The sequence below is a fragment of the Bison bison genome, unplaced genomic scaffold, assembly GCF_000754665.1.
Source record: "Bison bison bison isolate TAMUID 2011002044 unplaced genomic scaffold, Bison_UMD1.0 scf7180017851016, whole genome shotgun sequence".
Taxonomy (NCBI): Eukaryota; Metazoa; Chordata; class Mammalia; order Artiodactyla; family Bovidae; genus Bison; species Bison bison.
The window spans coordinates 1,028,293-1,052,151 of NW_011481589.1; the positions used below are offsets into that span (position 1 = coordinate 1,028,293).

General features: G+C 40.0%; 2 protein-coding genes across 3 annotated transcripts in view; one reads left to right on the plus strand and one right to left on the minus strand.

Annotated features, from left to right (window-relative positions):
• The window catches only part of TXNDC12 (thioredoxin domain containing 12 (endoplasmic reticulum)), a 34,961-nt gene extending 26,920 nt beyond the window's left edge, over positions 1–8,041 (minus strand). The window contains exon 1 of the mRNA XM_010849795.1: positions 7,287–8,041. Within this exon, the coding sequence (XP_010848097.1) occupies positions 7,287–7,383 (97 nt within the window). The 5' untranslated portion in view covers positions 7,384–8,041. The remainder of the gene's footprint in view (positions 1–7,286) is intronic.
• Positions 8,042–8,622: 581 nt separating this feature from the next.
• The window catches only part of BTF3L4 (basic transcription factor 3-like 4), a 23,262-nt gene continuing 8,025 nt past the window's right edge, over positions 8,623–23,859 (plus strand). The window contains exons 1-3 of one of the 2 annotated variants that reach the window (XM_010849810.1): positions 8,623–8,732; positions 11,925–11,991; positions 15,377–15,490. In XM_010849810.1, the coding sequence (XP_010848112.1) occupies positions 11,938–11,991; positions 15,377–15,490 (168 nt within the window). In that variant the 5' untranslated portion in view covers positions 8,623–8,732; positions 11,925–11,937. The remainder of the gene's footprint in view (positions 8,733–11,924; positions 11,992–15,376; positions 15,491–23,859) is intronic. The other variant, XM_010849820.1, reaches the window with a different exon arrangement.

Consider the following 23,859-nt stretch of genomic DNA (forward strand, 5'->3'; position numbering starts at 1 on the left):
TGCCTCTTGAGAAATCTGTACACAGGTCAGGAAGCAACAGTTAGAACTGGACATGGAACAACAGACTGGTTCCAAATAGGAAAAGGAGTACGTCAAGGCTGTATATTGTCACCCTGTTTATTTAACTTATATGCAGAGTACATCATGAGGAATGCTGGACTGGAAGAAGCACAAGCTGGAATCAAGATTGCTGGGAGAAATCTCAATAACCTCAGATATGCAGATGACACCATCCTTACGGCAGAAAGTGAAGAGGAACTAAAAAGCCTCTTGATGATAGTGAAAGTGGAGAGTGAAAAAGTTGGCTTAAAGCTCAACATTCAGAAAACGAAGATCATGGCATCTGGTCCCATCACTTCATGGGAAATAGACGGGGAAACAGTGGAAACAGTGTCAGACTTTATTTTTGGGGGCTCCAAAATCACTGCAGATGGTGACTGCAGCCATAAAATTAAAAGACGCATACTCCTTGGAAGGAAAGTTATGTCCAACCTAGATAGCATATTCAAAAGCAGAGACATTACTTTGCCAACAAAGGTCCGTCTAGTCAAGGCTATGGTTTTTCCTGTGGTCATGTATGGATGTGAGAGTTGGACTGTGAAGAAGGCTGAGTGCCGAAGAATTGATGCTTTTGAACTGTGGCGTTGGAGTAGACTCTTGAGAGTCTTGGACTGCAAGGAGATCCAACCAGTCCATTCTGAGGAGAGCAGCCCTGGGATTTCTTTGGAAGGAATGATGCTAAAGCTGAAACTCCAGTACTTTGGCCACCTCATGCGAAGAGTTGACTCATTGGAAAAGACTGTGATGCTGGGAGGGATTGGGGGCAGGAGGAGAAGGGGACGACAGAGGATGAGATGGCTGGATGGCATCACTGACTCAATGGACGTGAGTCTGAGTGAACTCCAAGAGGTGGTGATGGACAGGGAGGCCTGGCGTGCTGCGATTTGGGGTCACAAAGAGTCGGCCACAACTGAGGGACTGAACTGAACTGAAGATATTAATGTTAGATTTTGCTGTTAAATATGTGAGTATAATTCCAGAAGTAACCACTAAAAGAAAAGAAGGGTGCCAACTTCCAAATTAAATAAAGGCAATAAAGCAATACAAGAACCAGCAAATATTCAACCCCCAAAGAAAGGGAGAAAAAGAAGAGAAAAAAACAGTAGCAACAGAAAACTGGATGAGAGAAATAAGACCAGCTCTGTCAATAATCACTACAAATATAAGTGAACAAAACTTGCCAGGTAAAGTTAAAGAAAGAAATTATCAGATTTTGGTTTAAAAAAAAATCCTCTATGATGTTTACAAGAGCACCTAAAACAGAAGGACTTGTAAAAGTCAAAAGTAAAATGATTGAAAACTATATCCCAGACAGACATCAGGCAAAACAAAATTAGGCAAGCTAGATTACTATCAAGCAAAATAAAATTTCTCCATAAATATGGACTACTCAGAAGCTAGCTGACAAAGCATACAGTCATAGGTTATAGCTAAGAGAGACCCTAGGGCAGTGGGGCTTCCCTGGAGGCTCAGATGGTGAAGAATCTGCCTGCAATGCAGCAGACCTGAGTTCAATCCCTGGGCCGGGAAGGCCCCTGGAGAAGGAAATGGCAACCCACTCCAGTATTCTTGCCTGGAGAATTCCATGGACAGAGGAGCCTGGCATGCTATAGTCTATGGGGTTGCAAGAGTTGGACACAGCTTAGTGATTAAACCTAGGGTAGTGCTGTTTAACTGATCTTTCTCCAATGATGGAAATTTCTATATCTGCACCGTTCAGTATGGTAGCTACAAACTGTTGAGTACCTGAAACATGGCTAATGCAACACAGAAGCTGGATTTTTAAAGTTTAATTTTAATTAATTTAAAATTTGAGTGGTAAGGGCCTATCACTACTTCATTGGACAGCACAAAGTTGCAGATCAGTCCAATACTCTCACATTACAAAAGCCTGGAAGAGGCTACGGGAGACCACAAAGGAAGCCACAACCAAAATTCAGTCTGATTTCTAATTAAAATGCTTTCCCAGAGCCCAGCACTTCCCTGGCTGCCTTAGTGCATTGTTCCCAAGAGTAATTCTAGAGATGTAACTTGAAACAGTTCACTATGTGTAAAAAATTTCTTTGAAAATTCATATTAAAAAGTAAATTGAAATTTTTCATAAGTAATAATCACCACCATCATGTTTTGAGTGCTTACTCTATGGAATAATGATGATAATGTGTTGTGTGTTAGCTGCTCAGTTGATTCCAACCCTTTGTGGCCCCATGGACTGTAGCCTGCCAGGCTCCTCTGTCCATGGGATTCTCAGGCAAGAATTCTGGAATGGGTAGGCATTCCCTTTTCCAGGGGATCTTCCCGACACAGGAATTGAACCCAAGTCTCCTGCATTGCAGGTCAATTCCTTACCTTCTGAGCTAATAGGGAAGCCCCGATTATGATAATATAATAACATTAGTAATGACTGCACCCCACTCCAGTACTCTTGCCTGGAAAATCCCATGGATGGAGGAGCCTGGAAGGCTGCAGTGCATGGGGTCGCTAGAAGTCGGACACGACTGAGCGACTTCACTTTCACTTCTCACTTTCATGCATTGGAGAAGGAAATGGCAACCCACTCCAGTGTTCTTGCCTGGAAAATCCCAGGGACGGGGGTGCCTGGTGGGCTGCCGTCTGTGTGTCGCACAGAGTTGGACATGACTGAAGTGACTTAGCAGCAGCAGCAGCAATACTTACATGAAGTGAAGTTGCTCAGTCGTGTCCAACTCTTTGTGACCCCATGGACTGTAGCCTACCAGGCTCCTCAGTCCATGGGATTTTCCAGGCAAGAGTACTGGAGTGGGTTGCCATTTCAGGGGATCTTCCCGACCCAGGGATCAAACCTGGGTCTCCCACATTGTACGCAGATGCTTTACCATCTGAGCTACCAGGGAAGCCCAACACTTATATGGGATTTACTATATGCCTGGCATTGTTTTTCATGCTTTTACATGTATTGAATTATTTAATCCTTAAACTTATGAGGTAGAGACTCAATTGTCTTCATTTTACAGACAAGAAAAGTGAAGTTAAATAGCTTGCTAGTAAATGCCATAGCTGGGATTAGAACCTACGTGGTGGAGTTCCAGAATCTGTAGTTTACTCACCATACTTTACTAACTCTCCTGCAAAGATAAACATGACTAAATGAATAAAGGAACATGGCTTTCCCAAAGAAGGAAAACACAGACTTCAGGTCTGGAAAACCTGGGTCCTTATGTTTCCCTTCAAAAATAACTTGGAACCTTGAAAAGGCACAGTGCTTATCTTGTTGCGACCTACTCCCTGACACCACCCACGCTCATACCCATGCCAACATGGAACATCTGAAGACGGTCCAACTTCCTCAAGTATCACCTGCACAGCCACTTTATTTATTCCAGTTATCGGCAGAGTGAGCTGAAAGGTCCCACATTAGCAGCTCCTTCCCTAACACATTAATTTAAAAGGTGGGGGAGGAAAGAAAGTGACTGTTTCCGAACATAGGATTTACATCAGAATTCCCAAGCCCTTCACGCTAAAAAACTGTTTTCCTGAGGGTAAGCTAAGGACATCAGCAAAGTATTACCCACCCTCTCCCAGCTGACAGAACAAAAGGTTAAGTGTTCGAACTGGCAGCCAAGCCTCTGAAACAGGGAACACTGTACCTGAGAGGTAGAATAACACCACGGCTAAATAAAGTCTGTATGCATCAAACAAGTCCTAATTTAGCCACTTGCTGTTTTCATGTGTGTGAAATATGATTAATCAAAACATCTGTCTCTTAGGCTTGTTGTGAATGTGAATAGGGTACAGTATGGAAGGTAAACACCCCATATGTGTCAATGCCAAATGGTTATTTCAGAGACTTGACAAAGTCATCCATTTCTGTTTCAGGCAGGAGAGTGCATGAACCGCCCCCATTGATAACTTTCCCTTTTCTCCTTCAAAGGAGTCTCTGCACTCAGAGCAGGAGAGGACAAAAGCTCTGGAATCTCCATCTCAGCTGGTCCACTTACTAGCTATGTGACTCCTGCATCCCATTTTAGGCTCTTCATCTGTGTAATGGGGATGATGATTATATCCCTTATCTACCTCAGTGGGCTATTATCAGAATTTAACCAGTCAATACATGAAAAATACACAGAATGGTTCCTGGAATATAGCAAAATGTACAGTAAATGTTATCACTACACTTCTTCCCACAGGTGGTACATTCCAAATGTTGAGCACACAGAGAACAAGATTATTTTAGAGCTCTAAGATATTAGAGCTGGAAGGACTCTTAGGAATCATTTCTAGTCCAACTTTCTCATTTCATAAATGATCCCCAGGGAAGCCAAGAGCTGGCTATGTAGCCTGACCAGGATTAAAACTCAGGCCTCCTGATTTCTATCCAGTGCTCACACTACATCACTGTACTTCCTCTCTGCAAACTATCAGGCCATCATCTGGAAAGAGTCAAATCTACTTAAACTTCTGAGAAGAAGTCTTACTTATCACTGCTCTGGGTAGCACTTTTCTGGGAGGTGGGGTGGGTGAACTATAATCTGTTTTCCAAGAATCCATACCCAGGAGATTAAAAAAAAAAGTTTGATATCTTATTAATTCCTTTCAGGAACAAGTCAATATTTTTCCTTGGGTAAATATAGTACAAAGCATTAAATAAACACTCTCTAAGTATGTGACATGATATTAAGTGCCTTTTGTTTGTTCATTTAATCCTCACGGCCCCTCCCCCACCAAGCTGCCCTTCTATGTGCTCCTCCACTTCCCTGCCATTCCCCTGCTGACTGTACATATCACAGTGCCATGTAACTGCCCGCTTATTTGTGCTGATAGTCTTCAGACTGAGCTGAAAAAAGACAGGGATCCCAACGATCATGTGTACCATTCATTTCTTCTTTCAACAAATATTCCTGAGCATGAATAAGACAGAAATAGTCCTAACTTACTGGGGTAGACCATACTTTCCAAAGATGATTGCAGTAATATCTCCCATTCCACAAGCTCTTTTTACAACGTGACCTCAACATTCCTCCTGTGGGGGATGGAAAGGAGGTAGTTAATGTCCCTTCCCCTTGAACAGGCCCATGGAGTACAGAGGAAGTGATGCTACGTGACTTTTATGGCTAGATGACAAAATGCCATGTATTTTCACCTTGTTCCCTTAGGATGCTCACTCTTGGAATCCAGCTGTTATACGGTGAGGACGCTCACTCTAGCCCACGAAGACAAAGCACATGGAGGAGTAACCAGCTCAGCTGAGGCCCCAGACTCGGAACCAAGGGATACACAAGGGATACACTGTGCCTTGTTTGACTTTCTGGCCCACAGAATCGTGAGCATAATAGAATGATTTCTTTACACCACTTAATTTGGGGTGGCTTATTATGCAGCAATGGTAAATGGAACAACCACATGGAGCTTAACATCTAACAAGGAATACTGAATATGCGACTCCAAGGTATTGCCTACGCATAACACAGTTAACTTGAATAATTACTGGGTAATTATTTGTTGCATGTGTGAGATAGCTGTTATTATGCCCCTTTGGCACACGAGGAATTGAGCTTTGAGAAGTTTTAGCAACTTGCCCTAGGTTTCTCAGAAGGCAATGGCAACCCACCCTAGTACTCTTGCCTGGCAAATTCCATGGACAGAGGAGCCTGGTAGGCTGCAGTCCATGGGGTCGCTAGGAGTCGGACACGACTGAGCGACTTCCCTTTCACTTTTCACTTTCATGCATTGGAGAAGGAAATGGCAACCCACTCCAGTGTTCTTGCCTGGAGAATCCCAGGGATGGGGGAGCCTGGTGGGCTGCCGTCTATGGGGTTGCATAGAGTTGGACACAACTGAAGCTTGACTTAGCGACTTAGCAGCAGCTAGGTCTCTCAACTGGTTTGTGGCAGAGTAAATTAAAACTCAAATCTAAACCCACTCCTAATACTACACGCTAATGTCTCCTTCAGTACTCATAATTTTACACGAATTTTACAGTAATCTGCTTTAAAATGGGACTGTCAGTACTTAAAACATTTTGGCCCAACAGAATTCCCTGTGGTTTCATCACTGAGATGGAAACCCACATATCACCTTCTCAGAGAAGCCTCCTCTGACCTTCCTAGCTCAAGTAATGTCAGCTCCCTCATCCTTTCTCAGTCTTTCTACTCCATCAGTTTCATTTTCTTCCCAGAACTCATCCCTAGCTGAAATTATCTTGTCTATTAATTTGTTCATGTACCTACTCTCTGTCTCTCTGAATTGAACACAAGCTTCATGAGAGCAGGAACCTTGTGTGTCCTGTCCACTCCTATATCCCTCGTGCCTAGGATCATGCCTGGAATATGGTAGGTAATCAAAAATTATTTACTCGATGAAGGAAATGACTGCATTCAGGTGCACTGAATGTCCACCCAATCTCATTACCCACCAATAAATGTGCAAATAGGGAGGATAAAACACAATTTAAAACAGCAGGGCTGTAGTAAAGACATTTCATACAGTGAGGTCAGTACAAAAACAAAACAAAATAAAAAAGGAATGGAAAGGAATACACTCTACCACACAACCACCTAGAAAAAGCATAAACCCTGAGTTCCAATAAAGATGTAGACAATGGGATGGATGGAGTGGGGGGGGGGGTCACACCTCTTGTTCTCCATTCATAACGACTGTCCCCTCACTCTTCAAAAAAATCAGTTTCTTCAGACACACTGACTGAACCACATCAAGGACAACGGTTGATGACCGTCTAACATCAGACCTGCGACCCTTCATCCAGCCCTTCCTTTTGCATCAGTCACTGCTCCCTGGGATGCAGGTGCTGTTCCCTACAAGGTAAGGAGGCAGTAACCTAGCTCTTCAGGGAAGAGGTGAGGAGGGAAGTCTTCAGACCCAGGGCAAAGGTCTAAATACGCAGGTCCCCAAAGGTCCTATTTCTCCCAGGAGGGAAAGTAACAGTGCCTGAGGACCTACCAGGTGTTAGGCAGTATGCTGCTCTCTTAAACATGTTTTTCGAAATATAAAGGCCATTTCTTATCCCAACCCAAGAATTTAGGGAGGCCTCAAGTAAAACTTCCCCATCTCAACATTCCCCAGACCACTATTACTCCTTACCCCAAACTCCAGGAGCCATTGGGGAGGATAGAAAGAAATCTAGCGTGGCCAGAGACAGAACGGGAAAGGAATCGTGTTAGGACAAGAAGAGAGCTGTACTGGGCTAGGGCCCAGGATAAGTAAAGATTAAGAAAAGAATGCAGTCTGACCCTTTCCAAGCCCATTAGGTCCATGAGAAGAGGTGACAAGGAGCAGGAAACTGAAGCCCAGCAAACAGGTGGCCCCGAGACGAGGCCGCAGCTCCATGGTGGCAGGTGCGCGGAGCCACTGGGCTGAGCAGACGTAGGGCCGACGAAGTCCTAGGAGAAGGTTCGTGCGGTTTCCCAACAGCGGATCAGCTCAGCCGTTCGCGTTCCCAGATTTTCTTTTTTTTTTTTTTCTCCTAACCTTGAAGGAAGTGATGTTAGACGGATGTGGGTGGTGCCTCCGGGGTCCGGTTTGGGAAGGAGTGAGAGTTTAAAGGTGCAGTTCATGTAGAAGGTTGCGGGAGTTGCTTTGGGGCGCTATTTGCTTCACCCCGGGTTCTGGACGTTTAGTCCGAGGACCGAGAAAGAAAAGATGGGCCGAGATAGTGGGGGTGGGGAGGAGTCTCGGGAGAACCGTTGCTGGTTGCGTCCCCCAGCAAGCTAGCCCCTCCCCCTCAAGAACCACTGTACTTAATATTCACTACGCAAATTACTGATCGGTGAAGTCAGCCGCTCCCAACAGTGGGCCGGTTGCCCATTGGTTCCGGGTCCCCCTTTCTCCACCGCAAAAAAAAAAAAAAGAAAAAAAAAAAAAAGGCAGACAACCGGATTTCATTCTCAGGTTACTGCTGGGGTCTGGCACAGGTCTGCCAAGTCTGTTTTGCGGTGCATGGTCTCGTGTCTGCAAGAATGCCCCTTCCTGCTAGAGAAGAAGCACTGGACTTTATTTTCCCTTTTAACCTAAATTCTCCTCTCAGGGATGATGCAACCAACTGACGCAAGCTCCGAGAAAACCAAACTTGGAATCTCTCACTGCAAAACTGACCTAGCTCTTCAGGGCGCCAGGTCATAATTCACTGCAAGTACTTACAAGTGCAAAGCTTCTTCTTAAATCTACTTGTTTTTGTTGTTTTTAAACTGGGTTATTTCTCAGTTTTCCTCTCGGATGCATAGCAAACAGGTCAAAATTTCCCGTCTCTCCTCCAGAACGGAGGCTAATTGAGTCCCCACACTAGTTAAGCTTGGCAGTGCGTGTGCGTACTTAATGCCCAGTGAAAGACAACTAGAGCAAAAGGACAAACGAACAAAAATACACACCTCGCCTTTATCAGACTCCCTACAAATTGCAGGCACGGACACAATGGAACTCCAGGGGGACTGCAAGCTCCAGAATGCAACGCGGCCACTGCACCTGCCGCTTTTCTATTGGGAGGCGCAGAGCGGCTTGGCCTTTGTAGTTCGTATGTGCGATCACAGGATAGGCTGCTCTTGTGAGAGAGAGGCGGGGCAGGATGTGTCACGTGGGTCCCACTCCCGCCGCCGCGGCCGCCTTCGTCTTTCTCTGTCTCGACTGAGGCAGCCATCTTGCTGTTGCCGCGTGCTGGTGTTGGAGGACCCTCCCTGCTTCAGGTGAGACCCCCGGCGGTCCCGCCACTCCACGGCCATAGGCCGCTGCGCACGGTCTCCCCCCGCCCTCTTCTTCCGACACCCGCCAACCGCTTGGGCTGCCACTTCCGCCGTGGCGCGCTGAGTGGGGGCGGAAGCGACTGGCTTGGCCTGTCGGTTACCGGCGGCGCAGCTGGGGGTCTGCACCTGAGGGAAGGTCCCCAGCACCACCGCTTTCCGTGGGGGCGAGCGGGCCAGCGCTGTTGCCGCCCAGATCAAGTCCTAGGAGGCAGGTGGTCCCCCGCCTCTGTTTTGTTACTCCTCATTATTCACAACAATAACGCTGTGAGCTTTATACTACCTATCTGCGGTCACCTCATTCGATCCTCCAACTCGACAGCTAAGGAAACTGAGGCTAGCAAGCCCCGGCCCCAGGCTCTGGAGACCGTATTCCGTGGCATTGCTCTTCACCTTGTAATGGCAGGATTTGTTTACAGGGCTACCACCGTCTCTGAAACATTGCCTTGCCCATCATTTTAGCCCTATCACACTGCCTGGTGCATAGTAGGCTGTCAGGAAGTTGATGATTGAACGACAGGCAGTGTTAATACATCCAGTGAATGGCGGTTTCAACTTCCGTTCCCACGGTCTTTCACTGTAGCAGCTCTGTCCCTTGAGTGGTAACAATAGTTACCAGTTTTTGAATATCTGCTGTGAATATCCCTGTGCTTGATAACGTAATCTTTAGCTCTGAAAAAAAATACTGTGAAGTATGTGGTGTTACACTTTTTCTAATACGGAAGGAATACAAGTTCAGAGAAGTAAAATATGTTTCTGAAGCCTTAAGTAGTAGAACCTTGATCCTTCTGATTCCAAAGCCTGTGCCTCTCTTAGAGGCCACATAATAAAAAGTCAGGATTAAAGATTGAATTTATTTTATCTCTGTGTAAAAATGAGGTATGTGTAAGTGCCTACTATAATGCTTAAAACTTAGGCACTCAGTAAATGTTGGATATAACCTCATTATTTGCACCGTTTCTTCAATCCTTGAGGAAAAGACTAAAGATCCTAGGATCCTCAAGGAAGAACTCACTAATCATGGCCTTAAGAAGTTACTTCTCCCTTCTGGGCCTAGGAGGGCCCTTATTTCCAAATCTGTTAAATTGGAAGGGATGTGAGCTGTTTTGTGTATTTCTGATTTAAACCCTGCTGCTGCTTTCCAGTATTTGAGATGGCATCCTATACAGGACAGAAATAACAGGTACAATAAAAAGAAAGGTTGATTGAGGAACAGGGAGTTAAAGCAGGTTATCTGTGAGGTCTATTCCAGATTCTGAGCTTGACATCTCTTCTCTCATGAACTGAATCCAGTCCACTTTCTTACTTGAATTCCATGCACCCCAACCTGGTAGTAGACAAAGAACCACTTTTCTTCTTTCCCTTCCAATTTTGAACTTCCAGCCTCCCTAAAATGCTTTTTCTCTGAGGTACTCCTTGAGAACAAGTTTTTGATTATACTTATTACCTGGAATGGAATCTGTTCTTGTTTGCACATTGATTTAAAGAGTTAATTTTGTTCTGGCTTTGTTTCAAACAGATCAAGGCTCTATTTTGACTTTCATCTCTTCCATCTCTTCTCTTAGGGATTGTTACTTCAAAATGCAGAGAAGTCCCAAAAAGTTTATCTTGCATCTGGTTCTAATATTTTCACTTAGCCCCTTTTTTAATAAAAAATTCCTTAGGCTCTTTGTTAGTTCACTACACCTTCATGGCCGCATTACTTTGAGAACAGTGAATTTTGGTCCTTTTCTATAGAAACTGTAGAGATTGGGATTTACATCAGCAGATTTAAGTCAGTGTCAGATTTAAGTGTCAGTGTCAGATTTAAGTTGAGATTGCCACAGACTTAAGCCTTTTGATTTTGTACTCTATTCACACTTAAACTCCTATAAAAGAATTTTTTTAGCTGCTTGAGCATTGTGATACAGTGCTGAGTAAAGACTGAAGAATTGTAAATTCTAAATGTTATTTAGGAACTGGACTTCGCCCTTAAAGCAGAGAGATACACAGGTTTGTTTCTTCAGTACAGTGTCAGAATACAGAAAGATTAGTACTTACATAATCTTTGATTCTTTCATCTCTAAATGAAGAAAACAATATCTTTTTCATCTGGATGATGTTTATAAAGAGTTTAGAGAATCAACCAAAAAGTTTTGACAACAGCCTTACCCTTTATTCCCTCTGCTGTATCTCAATAGTGATCTGTTGATCTAAGAACAAGTAAAATAAGACTTTTAACATTGGCTTTTATTTGTTTATATAGTGTGGAATGTTATGACCCATTATAAACTGAAGAACTTTTTTTTCCTTAGTAGGAAAGGGCTGACCAGACTAGGTTTCTTGACTTTATAATGAACTTAGAGTTTTCAAAATCAAGATTAGCCTTTAAAAGTTTATTTTTAAGATTCTCCTCTTCCCTGCAAAATTTCGTATTAATGTAGCAGAGATAGGTTTTTGTCGAATTGTGCAAGGAGGCATTTTACCTTATGTGCAAGACTATCTTGACAGTTATGACATACTAAGTTAGTGCAAGGTTTTGAATGAACTCTGTGGAAAGTGCTGCAGAAGCACCGAATGTCTGAAATCTGGTTCTCTTTTCCTGTTATTAACATACCACCTAATCTTGAATATAGGATGCCATGACTACCTCATATCTTGACAGCTAGACTATTGAAATTTTTTCTTTGTCCAGATTTTTCTTTCTTTTGTCTTCTATCTATGATTTAAAAAAATAATACAGAATATTATTTGAGAGAAAAAAAAAGTTGTGCTAATTTGCTAATAGCTCTCTTCTGTTAAAATCTTTGGGGAAGAAACTGGTGTAACTACAGAGATTTTAGAATTGGTTAGGTTTTATTGAGTACCAGAGTACCGAATTACACTTTTAAGGAGGGATCTTCGAATAAGTAATTTTGAATCTCAATTCTATTTTCTGTTTGTATATATGGCTCCCTCTTGGTATTACTTAATTTTGGTTCTTTTGCTATTTGACTTATAAAGCTAGAAAAAGTTATTAATATTTTTAAAAAATATAGACAATATTATCATGGTGGTGGTGCATATTACAGGTTCAATGAACCAGAAGGTACTGTTGTATAAACAGTTGTTTTGGTAAATAAAACAGTGACTTTAACAAATTTATTTTTCCCCCCCTAGATTTACCAACAGCATGAATCAAGAAAAGTTAGCCAAACTTCAGGCTCAGGTCCGGATAGGGGGCAAGGTGAGTGTGGCATAAGAAAAATTGGTAGGAGAATGTGTTATTACCAGATAGTATTATTATTTTGGATTTGTGGTCATTGAAGATCTAAACTTTTTTAAATTAATCAAGATTAAACCACATTCCAATTTGAAAATAACATGTCTAGATCTAAAATAGGTAATTAGAAGATATCTCTCTGATGGGTGCAATTGAAATAGCCACCTTTGAGACCTTTTAACATTCTGGTGGTTAAATGATATGAACAAGTTATTCAATCTTGTTAAACTTCCATTTTTGCATCTGTAAAATAAAAATGATCCTACATAAGATGCTTCTAAATATTAGAGTAATATTTATAAAGCACCTCAAACAGTGTCTGGCACAGACTAGACACTTACTAAAAGACAGCTGTTATTATGTTAGACTCACCCTCAGATATTCCTGGATCTTGAGGTTACCTTATCTTGACTGGATACCCCTGCTGCTTCAGTTAGGTTTACATTGGGAGATGCAAAAGCTGATGGTACATTTGTTCGTTGCTAGGTTTTCCTCCCAAATTCCTACTTGATTTTCTATGTTGGTGAATGTGAACATGAGCATTCTTATTCCATGTGCTTTGAAACTTAAGGGAGAGTTAGTTCTGATCACTGAAAATCTTTGATTCCCTTTAGTTCCAACCCTGGGTTCAAGGAGAATATTCTACCTTTATCTCTGCTCAATACAATCTTTGTAAAAGGAAAAGCAAGAATAGTATTTACCTCAGACCTAGGGAGGGGATAGGTTGGATAGTATGTAGCAGCCCCACTGTGTCATTTACTTTGATAATGACTATAGTTCCTGGGGATAGGAACAGGAGAGGGGGAAGGGAAGAAACAACTAGTATTAATACTTTCTCCTTCTTTCCTAGTAATACAGTTATCTAACTCCAGACTCATAGTAACAAATTCATGTAACCAAAGTACTAGTCACATTGTAGCAGCAAGTAATGTAATATATCAGTGCAAAAGTTAGGAATATTCAAGAAACACAGAATATACCTGGAAGAGCTTGATACAGCACATCACTAATGTATATTTTAAGCCAGAAGGTTGGCACAGTCATTCAGCTAGTTTATTGAGCAACTGCTATGTGCCAAGCACACAACAGATAAATAAGTCAAAGTTTCCTGCTCTTGACACAATTCAGCTTGGGAGGGAGATGCACTCACAATTACACTACAGAATAGTAAATATTAAAATGAAGTATAAGGCGCACCTGAGTCAAGGAAGTCATCACTGAGCAGAGATTTGAAGAATAAACAACAGGTATGAGATAGGGTGAAGGGGAAGATTGTCATTCTCACACATGCAAAGGCATATGGGATGCTAAGATGCTTAGTGGATAGCATGATGCTTAGTGGAATGGCTTGCTTTAATTTGTTACAACTAGAGTTTATAATGGATAAAGAATGGCAGCTAATGAAACAGGTAATTTAGAGTCAGATCATAGTTTTGTGTGTCATACTAAGGAGATGAGGATTTTATCCCATAGGCAAGGTCAACTACTAAAGAATTTTAAGAAAAAACAGTAACAGTGATTTTAAAAGATAGCTGCTGGCATTGTGGAAAATGAAAACAAGTTTGGCATAGAGGAGAAGCTACAGCTTGTAGTATGTGGGACACGAATTTAGGGGTTGTATATGACACAACTTAATGATGGATAGAATGTGGGAGACAGAGGTGAGAGAGAAGTCTAGGATGGCCTCCAAATTTCTGGTTTTAGAGCTATGAAAATTAGGAAGTATAGGAAGAATAGTTTGGTGGACTGATGAGCTTATAGACAAGTTGATTTTAAGGTACATAAGGATCATTTGAATTGTAACTAGCAAGCAGTTGAATCAGGAACACTTCACAAATTAATGGCCATCTATCTTAATAGTCTCTCTTAGTCCATCCTTTAACTAGATTTCATTACAGCCTCCGCTGCTACTCCTGGGGCTCTCTTCCACTTCCACCAGAGTTTCTAAGACTAAGCCTCCTGCCTACCCTTTATAAGGCTGATTTCCTGAGTAATACTACAGAAGCTAACCAGAGATTAAAATCTCCTTTCCTTTCTTTTTACTCCTGGCAAGTCTCAGAAAGATTTAGCTCTCAATATACAGGCTACTGTTGGTAGTGCTTCAGCTCTGCTTTAGGTTACATTTATTTAAATTGGCTCAGGAGTTTAATTCATTGTCTTAAATAGTTTTTCAATGGAAAAAATTATTTAGAGTTTCAAAATATCCATTTAGAAAGAAAGTTTTCCTATCTCAGTAAATAGTATAATTTTCATTTGCTCAGGTCAAAATTCTAAACATCATTCTAGATTCCTTTTTCCCCTCATATCCTATATTTAGTCCATCAGTAAATCCTTTTGGTTCTTCTGACCATCTTAGCTCTCGTTATCTCCACTCTCATCTCTCGTCAGAACTTCTACAGTAGCTTCCTGATTGATCTCATTATAGTTCATTTTCCACAGCAACCTCAGTCATCTTTTAGAATCATAAATCGGATCAAACCATTCTCATGCTTAAAACCTTCCAGTAGCTTCCTATTGCGGTTGATATAAAGTCTAGTTCCTGCTCATGGCACATTAGGTTACATGATCTGGCCCTTACCAATCTTTCTGATTTCATTTTCCTTTACCTTTCCCATTATTTATTCTAGTCATACTGGTCTGCTCTGTCTAGAAATGACAGGTTCACTCTTGTTTCATTTTTCTTGGATCACTCTTCACCTAAATCTTTTCATGAGTCTCAGCTCGTACGCCACCTCTTCAGAGGGACCTTCCCTGAGCATTCTAATAAAGTAGTGCTTTGCCCCCACCCAATATTCTTGTTGCTCTGTTATTTTTTTTTCTTAATACACTTATCCTGTTTGAAATAATCTAATCTGTTTATATATTGACTTTTCCTTCCCATTGTAATGTAAGAACTTGATCTTTTTCATTCCTAGGTTCTAGGATTCTAGAACACTCATATAATAGGCATTTACCTGTTACATTGTAATGTCCAAAGTTTCAGAATATCTTTAGAGGGTGGTAGATAGTATAAAAAACTTTCCTTATTTGTTGGAAATTTGAAGTAAAGCACACTTCAAGTTATTTTGAAGTTAAAAATTATTTTTTGTTAGAAAACTTTTGAAACAATGTGTTAAAATGACATAGCTAGATATTGGAAAGAATAAGAAAAATTGGCTAGAAACTAACCTTCAAAAATCTGCGTTTGGCTGACAGTCACAACTCTGTGACTGAGAAGTCTAATTAACCATTACTATTAAGTCTGCAGTTTTTTATGTGAGTTTTAGGAAGAATATTATGGAGAGGAAGACAAGTGATTACAGTTATCAAATGCATGGCATGCTAACACTTTTGTTTGGTTATCTTTCAGGGTACAGCTCGCAGAAAGAAGAAGGTGGTACATAGAACAGCTACAGCTGATGACAAAAAACTTCAGAGTTCTCTAAAAAAACTGGCTGTGAATAATATAGCTGGTATTGAAGAGGTATGATCACTTTGTAAATTGTTATGTGGATAAACAGAGCATTCACAAATGATTATCCAGACTTTCAAATGTAACATATCAGCTTAAATGAATCTGATACTCTCTTTTTGAAGGACTGGAGCTATTGAATTTGCCTACTGTGTAAAATTGGATTGTCAAAAAAATGATTTTATTAGGTGGTTAAGGAATTCATTATACTTTTCAGACTCAAAGTACTGGGTTGGCCAAAAAGTTCGTACAGGTTTTTCTGTACGATCTTACCGGAAAACTTGTACGAATTTTTTTGCCAACCCAATATTTGCATATATGACAAAATTATGGACCTACTCTTTAATTTTAATGTAAAATAAGATTTTTTTTTCTAATAATACAGAAATAAGGTAAACCAAAGATTTCTTCCAATAAGGTGGACTTTTTTCCCGTAAGAGTACCTTTCTGCTCTTCACAGTCTCTCAAATTATTACTCAGAAAGCTCTCTCAGTAGCTTTACATGAATTGCATTTCTTATTAGACCACTTTCAAAAACTATTAATTTAATTTTAAAATTATTTTGATGATACTACTTTTCTCAGATCAGAAGCCAAAGATTGATTTATGCAAGAAAAATTATAATAACAATTTGTGATCTGTTACCATCTAGATCTACTTCTACCTGATGATTCCATTTCTGTTTAAATTTTCACTACTATCAGATTTTATTACATCATTACCAGGTGTAGTACTACCTCACAAGTTTTAGTAGATTATTAATGCACATGTGCTGTAAAACATAGATCAGAAACAATGTAGAGGTGAGGATCTCTATTAAAGAAATAGAAGAGTAACAAAGAAAAGGCAGTGAAATGGCAAAGTGCCACATGTTCCTTCCACTGGGGATAGATGAACAAATAAATACTTTGTTTAAATATGCCTTGTACTTTCAAAATTAACTTACTGATAAAATAGTAGGGAAGGTAAGTCACATGTATCTTTTTTCCTTATAGCTAGATATGGCTGTGCATTCTTACTCTGATAAGTATTAAAACTTCATTTGCAAGTCTTGAAATTAAGTATTTAAAATGCTTTTTTCCCCCCTGAGCTATTAAAAGTTTTCATATATTTTCATTGACCTAAAATAATTTCCAGAGAGATCATTCTGTATCTGGGACATATTTGAGAAAAAGCAAATCTAAGCTTCTCTTTAAAAATTACAGCCTTATTAAAAAGAAGAATAAGTGGCAGTAATGGACATGAACTCTGATAATATTAACCCTAACCTACTAATAAGTGTTTAGGCAGTCTTACATCTTTGCCTATCTTTCTACTCTCCCAACTCCAACCCCTCCTCACTCAACCTCAACCCTATTGACACTTTGAACCAAATAATTCTTTATTGTGAAAACTGTCCTGTGCATTCTAGGATATTTGGCAGTATTCTTGGAGTCTCCCCACTAGATCTTCAGTTAAGACAGCCAAAAATGTCTCCAGACGTAGATGCAGGTCCTTTAGGGGGCAAATCACCCTTTGTTGAAAACACTTCTTTAGAGAGAGGAAAAGATTTTATTTACCTCCTTGAAGTATAGATTTTATCTCCAAGGGCATGCTTTTCTGAATGTTTGATTTTGTTCAGATTTGGAAAACTCTGTGGCCCTTATAATTAATAAAACTTTTAGTGTTTTATAGTGAAATAACAAACCAATCGGTTAGTAGTCTTTGATCTCTTCAGCATATAATCAAACCTAATTATAATGCTGTGCTGAGGTCATAGTACTTTTGTAGTTCAAATTGTCATATTGAATATTTAATGGTAGTGAATATCTGCTGTATACCAAGCATTTTGCTAGGCAGTGATGCATAAGATATTATTCATAGTCTCTGTTCTTTAGAGCCTAACATCTAGTAGGGAAACTAGTCAGCTAGCCAGATAAACAAAATATGTATTATGCATTTTAGCTCCGTGGTATCTCTTTGAATTAGTTATTGTTGGTTATAGATAAGAAAGTTGAGACTTAAGAGAGTCAGGTACCTGCTCAAGATCACATAGCTGGGAAGTGTTGAATTCCAGATTTGAGCTAAGTATGTCAAAACCAGACTTCATTTTATTCATTGATTCATCTTGCTTTGGTCTTCTTAGTTACACTTAGGCCCACTCTTGACCTTTTCCTCTCCTCCTGCCCCTCCTTCCTCTCCATTCTTTCAAAGTCCCACCAAAGAAAGGGACTCTACCTGCCTTATCCTGTATTATTGAGTACCTGCCATGCAGAATTCATTACTTACACCATCATGGATAAATGAAATTGCCAAAAGTATTTCTAAGGACATTGCTTTTTCTCCTTTTCAGGTATTAATGTAGGTGTTATTTTGTCCTATAAGTCTTCCTGGTAGCACACGTATATGTATATGCAAAGACAGGTTAGATGTCTTTCCTATGTACCTCCATAATGCCCTGTATTTAAATTTATTACAGCATATATAAAACTATATTGTAAATTCATTTTTGTTGGTGTTGGCAATGCAATTCTGTTTGGGGAGTCATAGCTCCAAAATGTTGCACAGAAAATTAATGGTACATATAGGCATATACTGATGCAATGGACATGAACTTGGGCAAACTTAGGGAGATAGTGAGGTTCAGGGAGGCCTGGTGTGCTGTAGTCCATGGGGTCACAAAGAGTCAGACACAACTGGATGACTGAACAACAATAGCAACAGTAGACATGTACACACTCTTGTGGCACCCCTACCTCCATATGGGTACGTAAGTGACGTCTTCCAGTCCTCACAGACTAGTTATACAGAGAAAATACACATAAAGAAAATTAACAACATGAAGTAACAGCTATAAAACTTCCGAATGTTTGAGCCTAAAATGGGAAGTTTTACTTTTTTCCTTCTTTCCCTCTTTCTAAAATTGATTTTTTGAGAACCAAGATATTTGTACTTTATATAACACTTTGCAGATATAAAATAATTTTATTTAGGCATATCTAGTATACTGTATATAATCTGGTTTGCCTCAAACATTACATATGTGTTACTATAATTAAACAATTTTTTTCTTCAAGAAAATGATGAGACACACTTTAAAAACAGCTTCTTGGAAGAAAAAAGAAACTACTACCTTAAATGTATACATGAAAACATGCAGTTTTCAGAAACATTAAAATAGGAAAAAATATATATGTCTTAGAATAAACACATTAATTATAGTTTGGGCTGTTTTGAACTTTTTCAAAGTGCTAAACTCTAGAATGTACTATCTTTTGGGATTTTGGCAGTTTAAGGAAAGTAGAAAAAAAAACTTTTGAAAAGAGCAGATAGGAATGGTAAGAGAAGATAGCAATGGTAGCACTGTAAAACAAAAATGACATTACTATGTTTTCTATACTTTGACCTTCAAAACATCAAACCAGTAGAAAGTACTCAGTTTGGTGGCTTGGGCACAGAGAGATCAGTGGTGGGTTTCAAAAACTCATTGCACTTTTGCCTAGTAAAATTCTGATCTTACTTTCTAGGCCTTTGGTATTGGTGATTATTTTTTCCTCTCCTAAGGGCACCCCACTCCAGTACTCTTGCCTGGAAAATCCCATGGATGGAGGAGCCTGGTGCGCTGCAGTCCATCGGGTCACTAGAAGTCGGACATGACTGAGCGACTTCACTTTCACTTTTCACTTCCATGCATTGGAGAAGGAAATGGCAACCCACTCCAGTGTTCTTGCCTGGAGAATCCCAGGGACGGGGGAGCCTGGTGGGCTGCCGTCTATGGAGTCGCACAGAGTCGGACACGACTGAAGTGACTTAGCATAGCAATGCTTAATTTATGTCCTCTTCGGATATGTAAAAGCTAAAGGACTGTTTGAATTAAGAGGGACTTCTCTGATCTTTTATGTATTAATTAGTAGTTGATTTGAGGTAATAAGTTTAATTGTATGTAGATTTCTTTTACCTGTCACCAAAGGAGAAGGCAGTGGCACCCCACTCCAGTACTCTTGCATGGAAAATCCCATGGAAGGAGGAGCCTGGTGGGCTACAGTCCATGGGGTCGCTAAGAGTCAGGACACGACTGAGTGACTTCACTTTCACTTTTCACTTTCACGCATTGGAGAAGGAAATGGCAACCCACTCCAGTGTTCTTGCCTGGAGAATCTCAGGGATGGGGAGCCTGGTGGGCTGCTGTCTATGGGGTCACACAGAGTCGGATACAACTGAAGTGACTTAGCAGCAGCAGCAAAGACAGAAATCCAGAGCTGTCAGAAAGGGGCAGGGGAGTGCCAGAGACTGTTTCATACAAAGAAGCCAAGTAACTGACCAGGTTTTAGGAAGGAATGCCTTGTAAACTCTGAGAGTATAATCCAGAACTCAATTCCTGAAAAATTCTTATGTTCTATGACAGTTGAAGATACTTAGATGTGCTTCTTATTTGGTAATCTGATTGAATATAGTGACGGTGTTGTCACCCTGATGATAACATGAATCTATCAAAAGTAGAATCTGTTTCTTTTCTCAGAGACAGTTGATTTTATCAGATGTATTTGGTAAGAAATGTCACCAAAAATCTGTTTCTCTGGTTCAGATGGTTCAGATGGAATTTTACTGTTATCTTCAGAGTACAGCTTCTACCTTAACTAAGGTATATTCTGTCTCTATGAAACCTTCCCTTCTTTCCAGGCATAATAATCAACACTTTGTCTGTCCTTCCACTCGCCTTAACTTAAATTGCTGTGCCTGAATATGTTTATTATTACAACCTCATATTATAGGGTATGATTACTTACTTATTAACCAAGTAGTCTGTTTGCCATAGTCTCTTGATTACAAGACTCTTGACAGCAGGAACTGTGTTTATTCATCATTTATAGTGTACAGCATGCTGACTCCCATGGACATCCCAGGTTGTTTGGGGCCTGTTAAATGTAAGAGATACTGATTATTTTAGGTGAAATTGTTTAGCAAGAAGTTAGTCATAGAGAGCTGGAGCTCAGGAGAAAGCTTAGGACTGGGAATTTAAATTTTGTAATTGTACACAAAAGTTTTACTGTTAATATTTTCCTTTTCTTGAACCACTTGTACAGAAAAAGGACTTAAAGTTCCTAAAGTTACTGGTTGACCCTTACTGTGGTTCCTTCTTCCTTCACCCTAGAGCGTCAGGTGCCAATGGGTGTACAGCTCTGAATGCAGGAGAATTAAAGGAAAGCACTCTGTCCTGGTCACCTTTTTATTACATGGCAGTCTTAATTTCTTTGGATGTCCTGCCTTTTTTTTTTGGCCATGCTGCCAGCATGTGGGATCTTAGTTCACTAAGCAGGGATCGAACCCATGCCCCCTCAGTGGAGCATGGAGTCTTAACAATGAGACTACAAGGGAAGTCCCAAATACCCTGCTTTTTTGGTTTTATGTTTTTCCACATTTTTATGTGAAAATAAACATAGCATAAAATCTGCCATTTTAACCTTTTTTTCCGTTCACTATGTGTGAATCCTTTTTTAATCATTAAATTAAAAAAAATTTTTTTAACTATTTAAAAATTTTTAACCATTTAAAAAAATTGAATTATAGTAATTTACAATGTTGTCTTAGTTTCAAGTGTACACCAAAGTGATTCAGTCATTTATATATAATGGCTGAATTACTTCACTTAATTTGATCATTTCTAGGTCTATCCATATTGCTGCAAATGGCATTATTTCATCCTGTTTATGGCTGAGTAATATTCCATTGTGTGTATCTTCCACATCTTCTTTCTCTGTTCATCTGTTGATGGACATATAGGTTGTTTCCATGTCTTGACTGTGGTAAATTGTGTTCCTTTGAACGTTGGGATACATGTATCTTTTCAAATTAGAGTTTTGTCCAGATATATGTCCAGGAATGGGATTACTAGATCATATGGTAACTCTGTTTTTAGTTTTTTGAGAAAGCTCTGTATTGTTCTCCATAGGGGATGCACCAATTTACACTCCAATGTAATAGGGTTACCTTTATCTCCACAGCCTCTCCAGCATTTATTATTTGTAGGCTTTTTAATGATGACTTATGAGGTGATACCTCATTGTAGTTTTAACTTGCACTCTAATTATTTAGCAGTATTGAGCATCTTTCCATGTGCCTACTGGCCATCTGTATAATATCTTCTTTGAAGAAATGTCTGTTTAGGTCTTCTGTCCATTTGTTGATTAGATTTTTGGGTTTTGTTTTGTTTTTGATATTGAGGTTTTTACTTTGGAAACTGATTCCTTGTTGGTAATATCATTTGCAAATATTTTCTCCCATTGAGTAGGTTGCCTTTTCATTTTGTTTATGGTTTCCTTTGCTGTGCAAAAGTTTTTGAGTTTAATTAGGTCTCATTTGTTTATTTTTGTTTTTATTTCCATTACTCTAGGAGACAGATCCAAACAAATAATGCTGCAATTACATTGAAGAGTGTCCTACTTGTGTTTTCCTCTAGGAGTTATATAGTATAAGTCTTACGTTTAGATCTTTAATCCATTTTGAGTTTATTTTTGTATATGGTGTTCTTTTACATGTAGCTGTCCAGTTTTCCCAGTACCACTTACTGAAGAAACTGTCTTTTTTCCCATTGTATATTTTTGCCTTCTTTGTCATGGGTTAATTAACCATAAGTGCATGGGTTTATTTCTGGATTTCCTATTCTCTTCCATTGATCTATGTGTCTGTTTTCTTGCCAATATCATGCTATTTTTTTGTTTGTTTGTTTTTTAAATGGCTGCACTGGGTTTTCGCTCCTATGTGTAGGCTTTCTCTAGCTGCAGTGAGCAGGGACTGCTCTCTAGTTGCGGTGTGCTGGCTTCTCATTGTGGTGGTTTCTCTTGTTGTGGAGCAAGGGCTCTAGGTGCACAGACTTCAGTAGCTGTGGTGCATGGCCTTAGTCATTGCAGCTCATGGGCTCCAGAGTATGGGCTCAGTAGTTGTGGTACACGGGTTTAGTTGCCCTGTGTCATGTAGGATCTTCCTGGACCAGGGATCAAACTGGTGTCCCTTGCATTGTGAGGCAGATTCTTAACCACTGGACCACCAGGGAAAACCCAGTATCAACTGTTTTGATTACTGTAGCTTTGTAATGTAGTCTGAAGTCAAGGAGCTTGATTCCTCCAGCTCCATTCTTCTTTCTCAAGATTGTTTTGGCTATTCAGGATCTTTTGTATTTCCATACAAATTATAAAATTTTTTGTTCCAGCTCCATGAAAAATACCATTGGTAATTTGATAGGGATTGTATTGAATCTATAGATTGCCTTGGGTGATGTGGTCATTTTGACAATTATGGCTCTCCCAATCCAAGAATATGATATCTTCCCATCTGTTCATTAGCATCATAATAATTTTTAGAGTATAGATCTTTTGCCTCCCTAGGGAGGTTTATTCCTAGGTATTTTATTCTTTTTGATGTGTTAGTAAATGGGATTGTTTCCTTAATTTCTCTTTCTGATATTTCATATTAGTGTATAGAAATGCAACAGATTTCTATACATTAATTTTGTATCCTGCAACTTTACCAAATTCATTGATGAGCTGTAGTAATTTTTCAGTGACATCTTTAGGATTTTCTCTGAATACTACTGTCATGTCATCAGCAAACAGTGACAGTTTTATGACTTTTTTTCAATTTTGGATTCCTTTTTTTTTTTTTTCTTTTTCTTCTCTGATTGCTGTGGTTGGGACCTCCAAAACTATGTTGAATAAAAATGGTGAGAGTGAGTATCCCTGTCTTGTTCCTGATTTTACAGGAAATGGTTTCAGCTTTTCACCATTGACTATGATGTTAACTGTGGTTTTATCATATGTGACCTTTTTTATGTTGCAGTAAGTCACCTATATGCCCACATTCTGGAGAGTTTTCAATGTAAATGGATGTTGAATTTTATCAGGAGCTTTTTCAGCATCTATTGAGATGTCGTATGCAAGCTGAAACTCCAGTACTTTGGCCACCTCATGCGAAGAGTTGACTCATTGGAAAAGACCCTGATGCTGGGAGGAATTGGGGACAGGAGGAGAAGGGGACGACAGAGGATGAGATGGCTGGATGGCATCACCGACTTGATGGACGTGAGTCTGAGTGAACTCCGGGAGTTGGTGATGGACAGGGAGGCCTGGCGTGCTGCGATTCATGGGATCGCAAAGAGTCGGATACGACTGAGCGACTGATCTGATCTGATCTGATCCATAGAAAAAGTCTTTAATAGAATTTCTTAGCTGTACTAACAGATGAAGGTGCTCTCTCTGAAGTCAGTCAGTAAATAATGGAAGAGATGACTTCATTCAGCAAATTTGAGTGACTGTTATGTGCTGACATCATGAGAAACGCTGGGCTTGGAGGAAGCACAAGCTGGAATCAAGATTGCCGGGAGAAATATCAATAACCTCAGATATGCA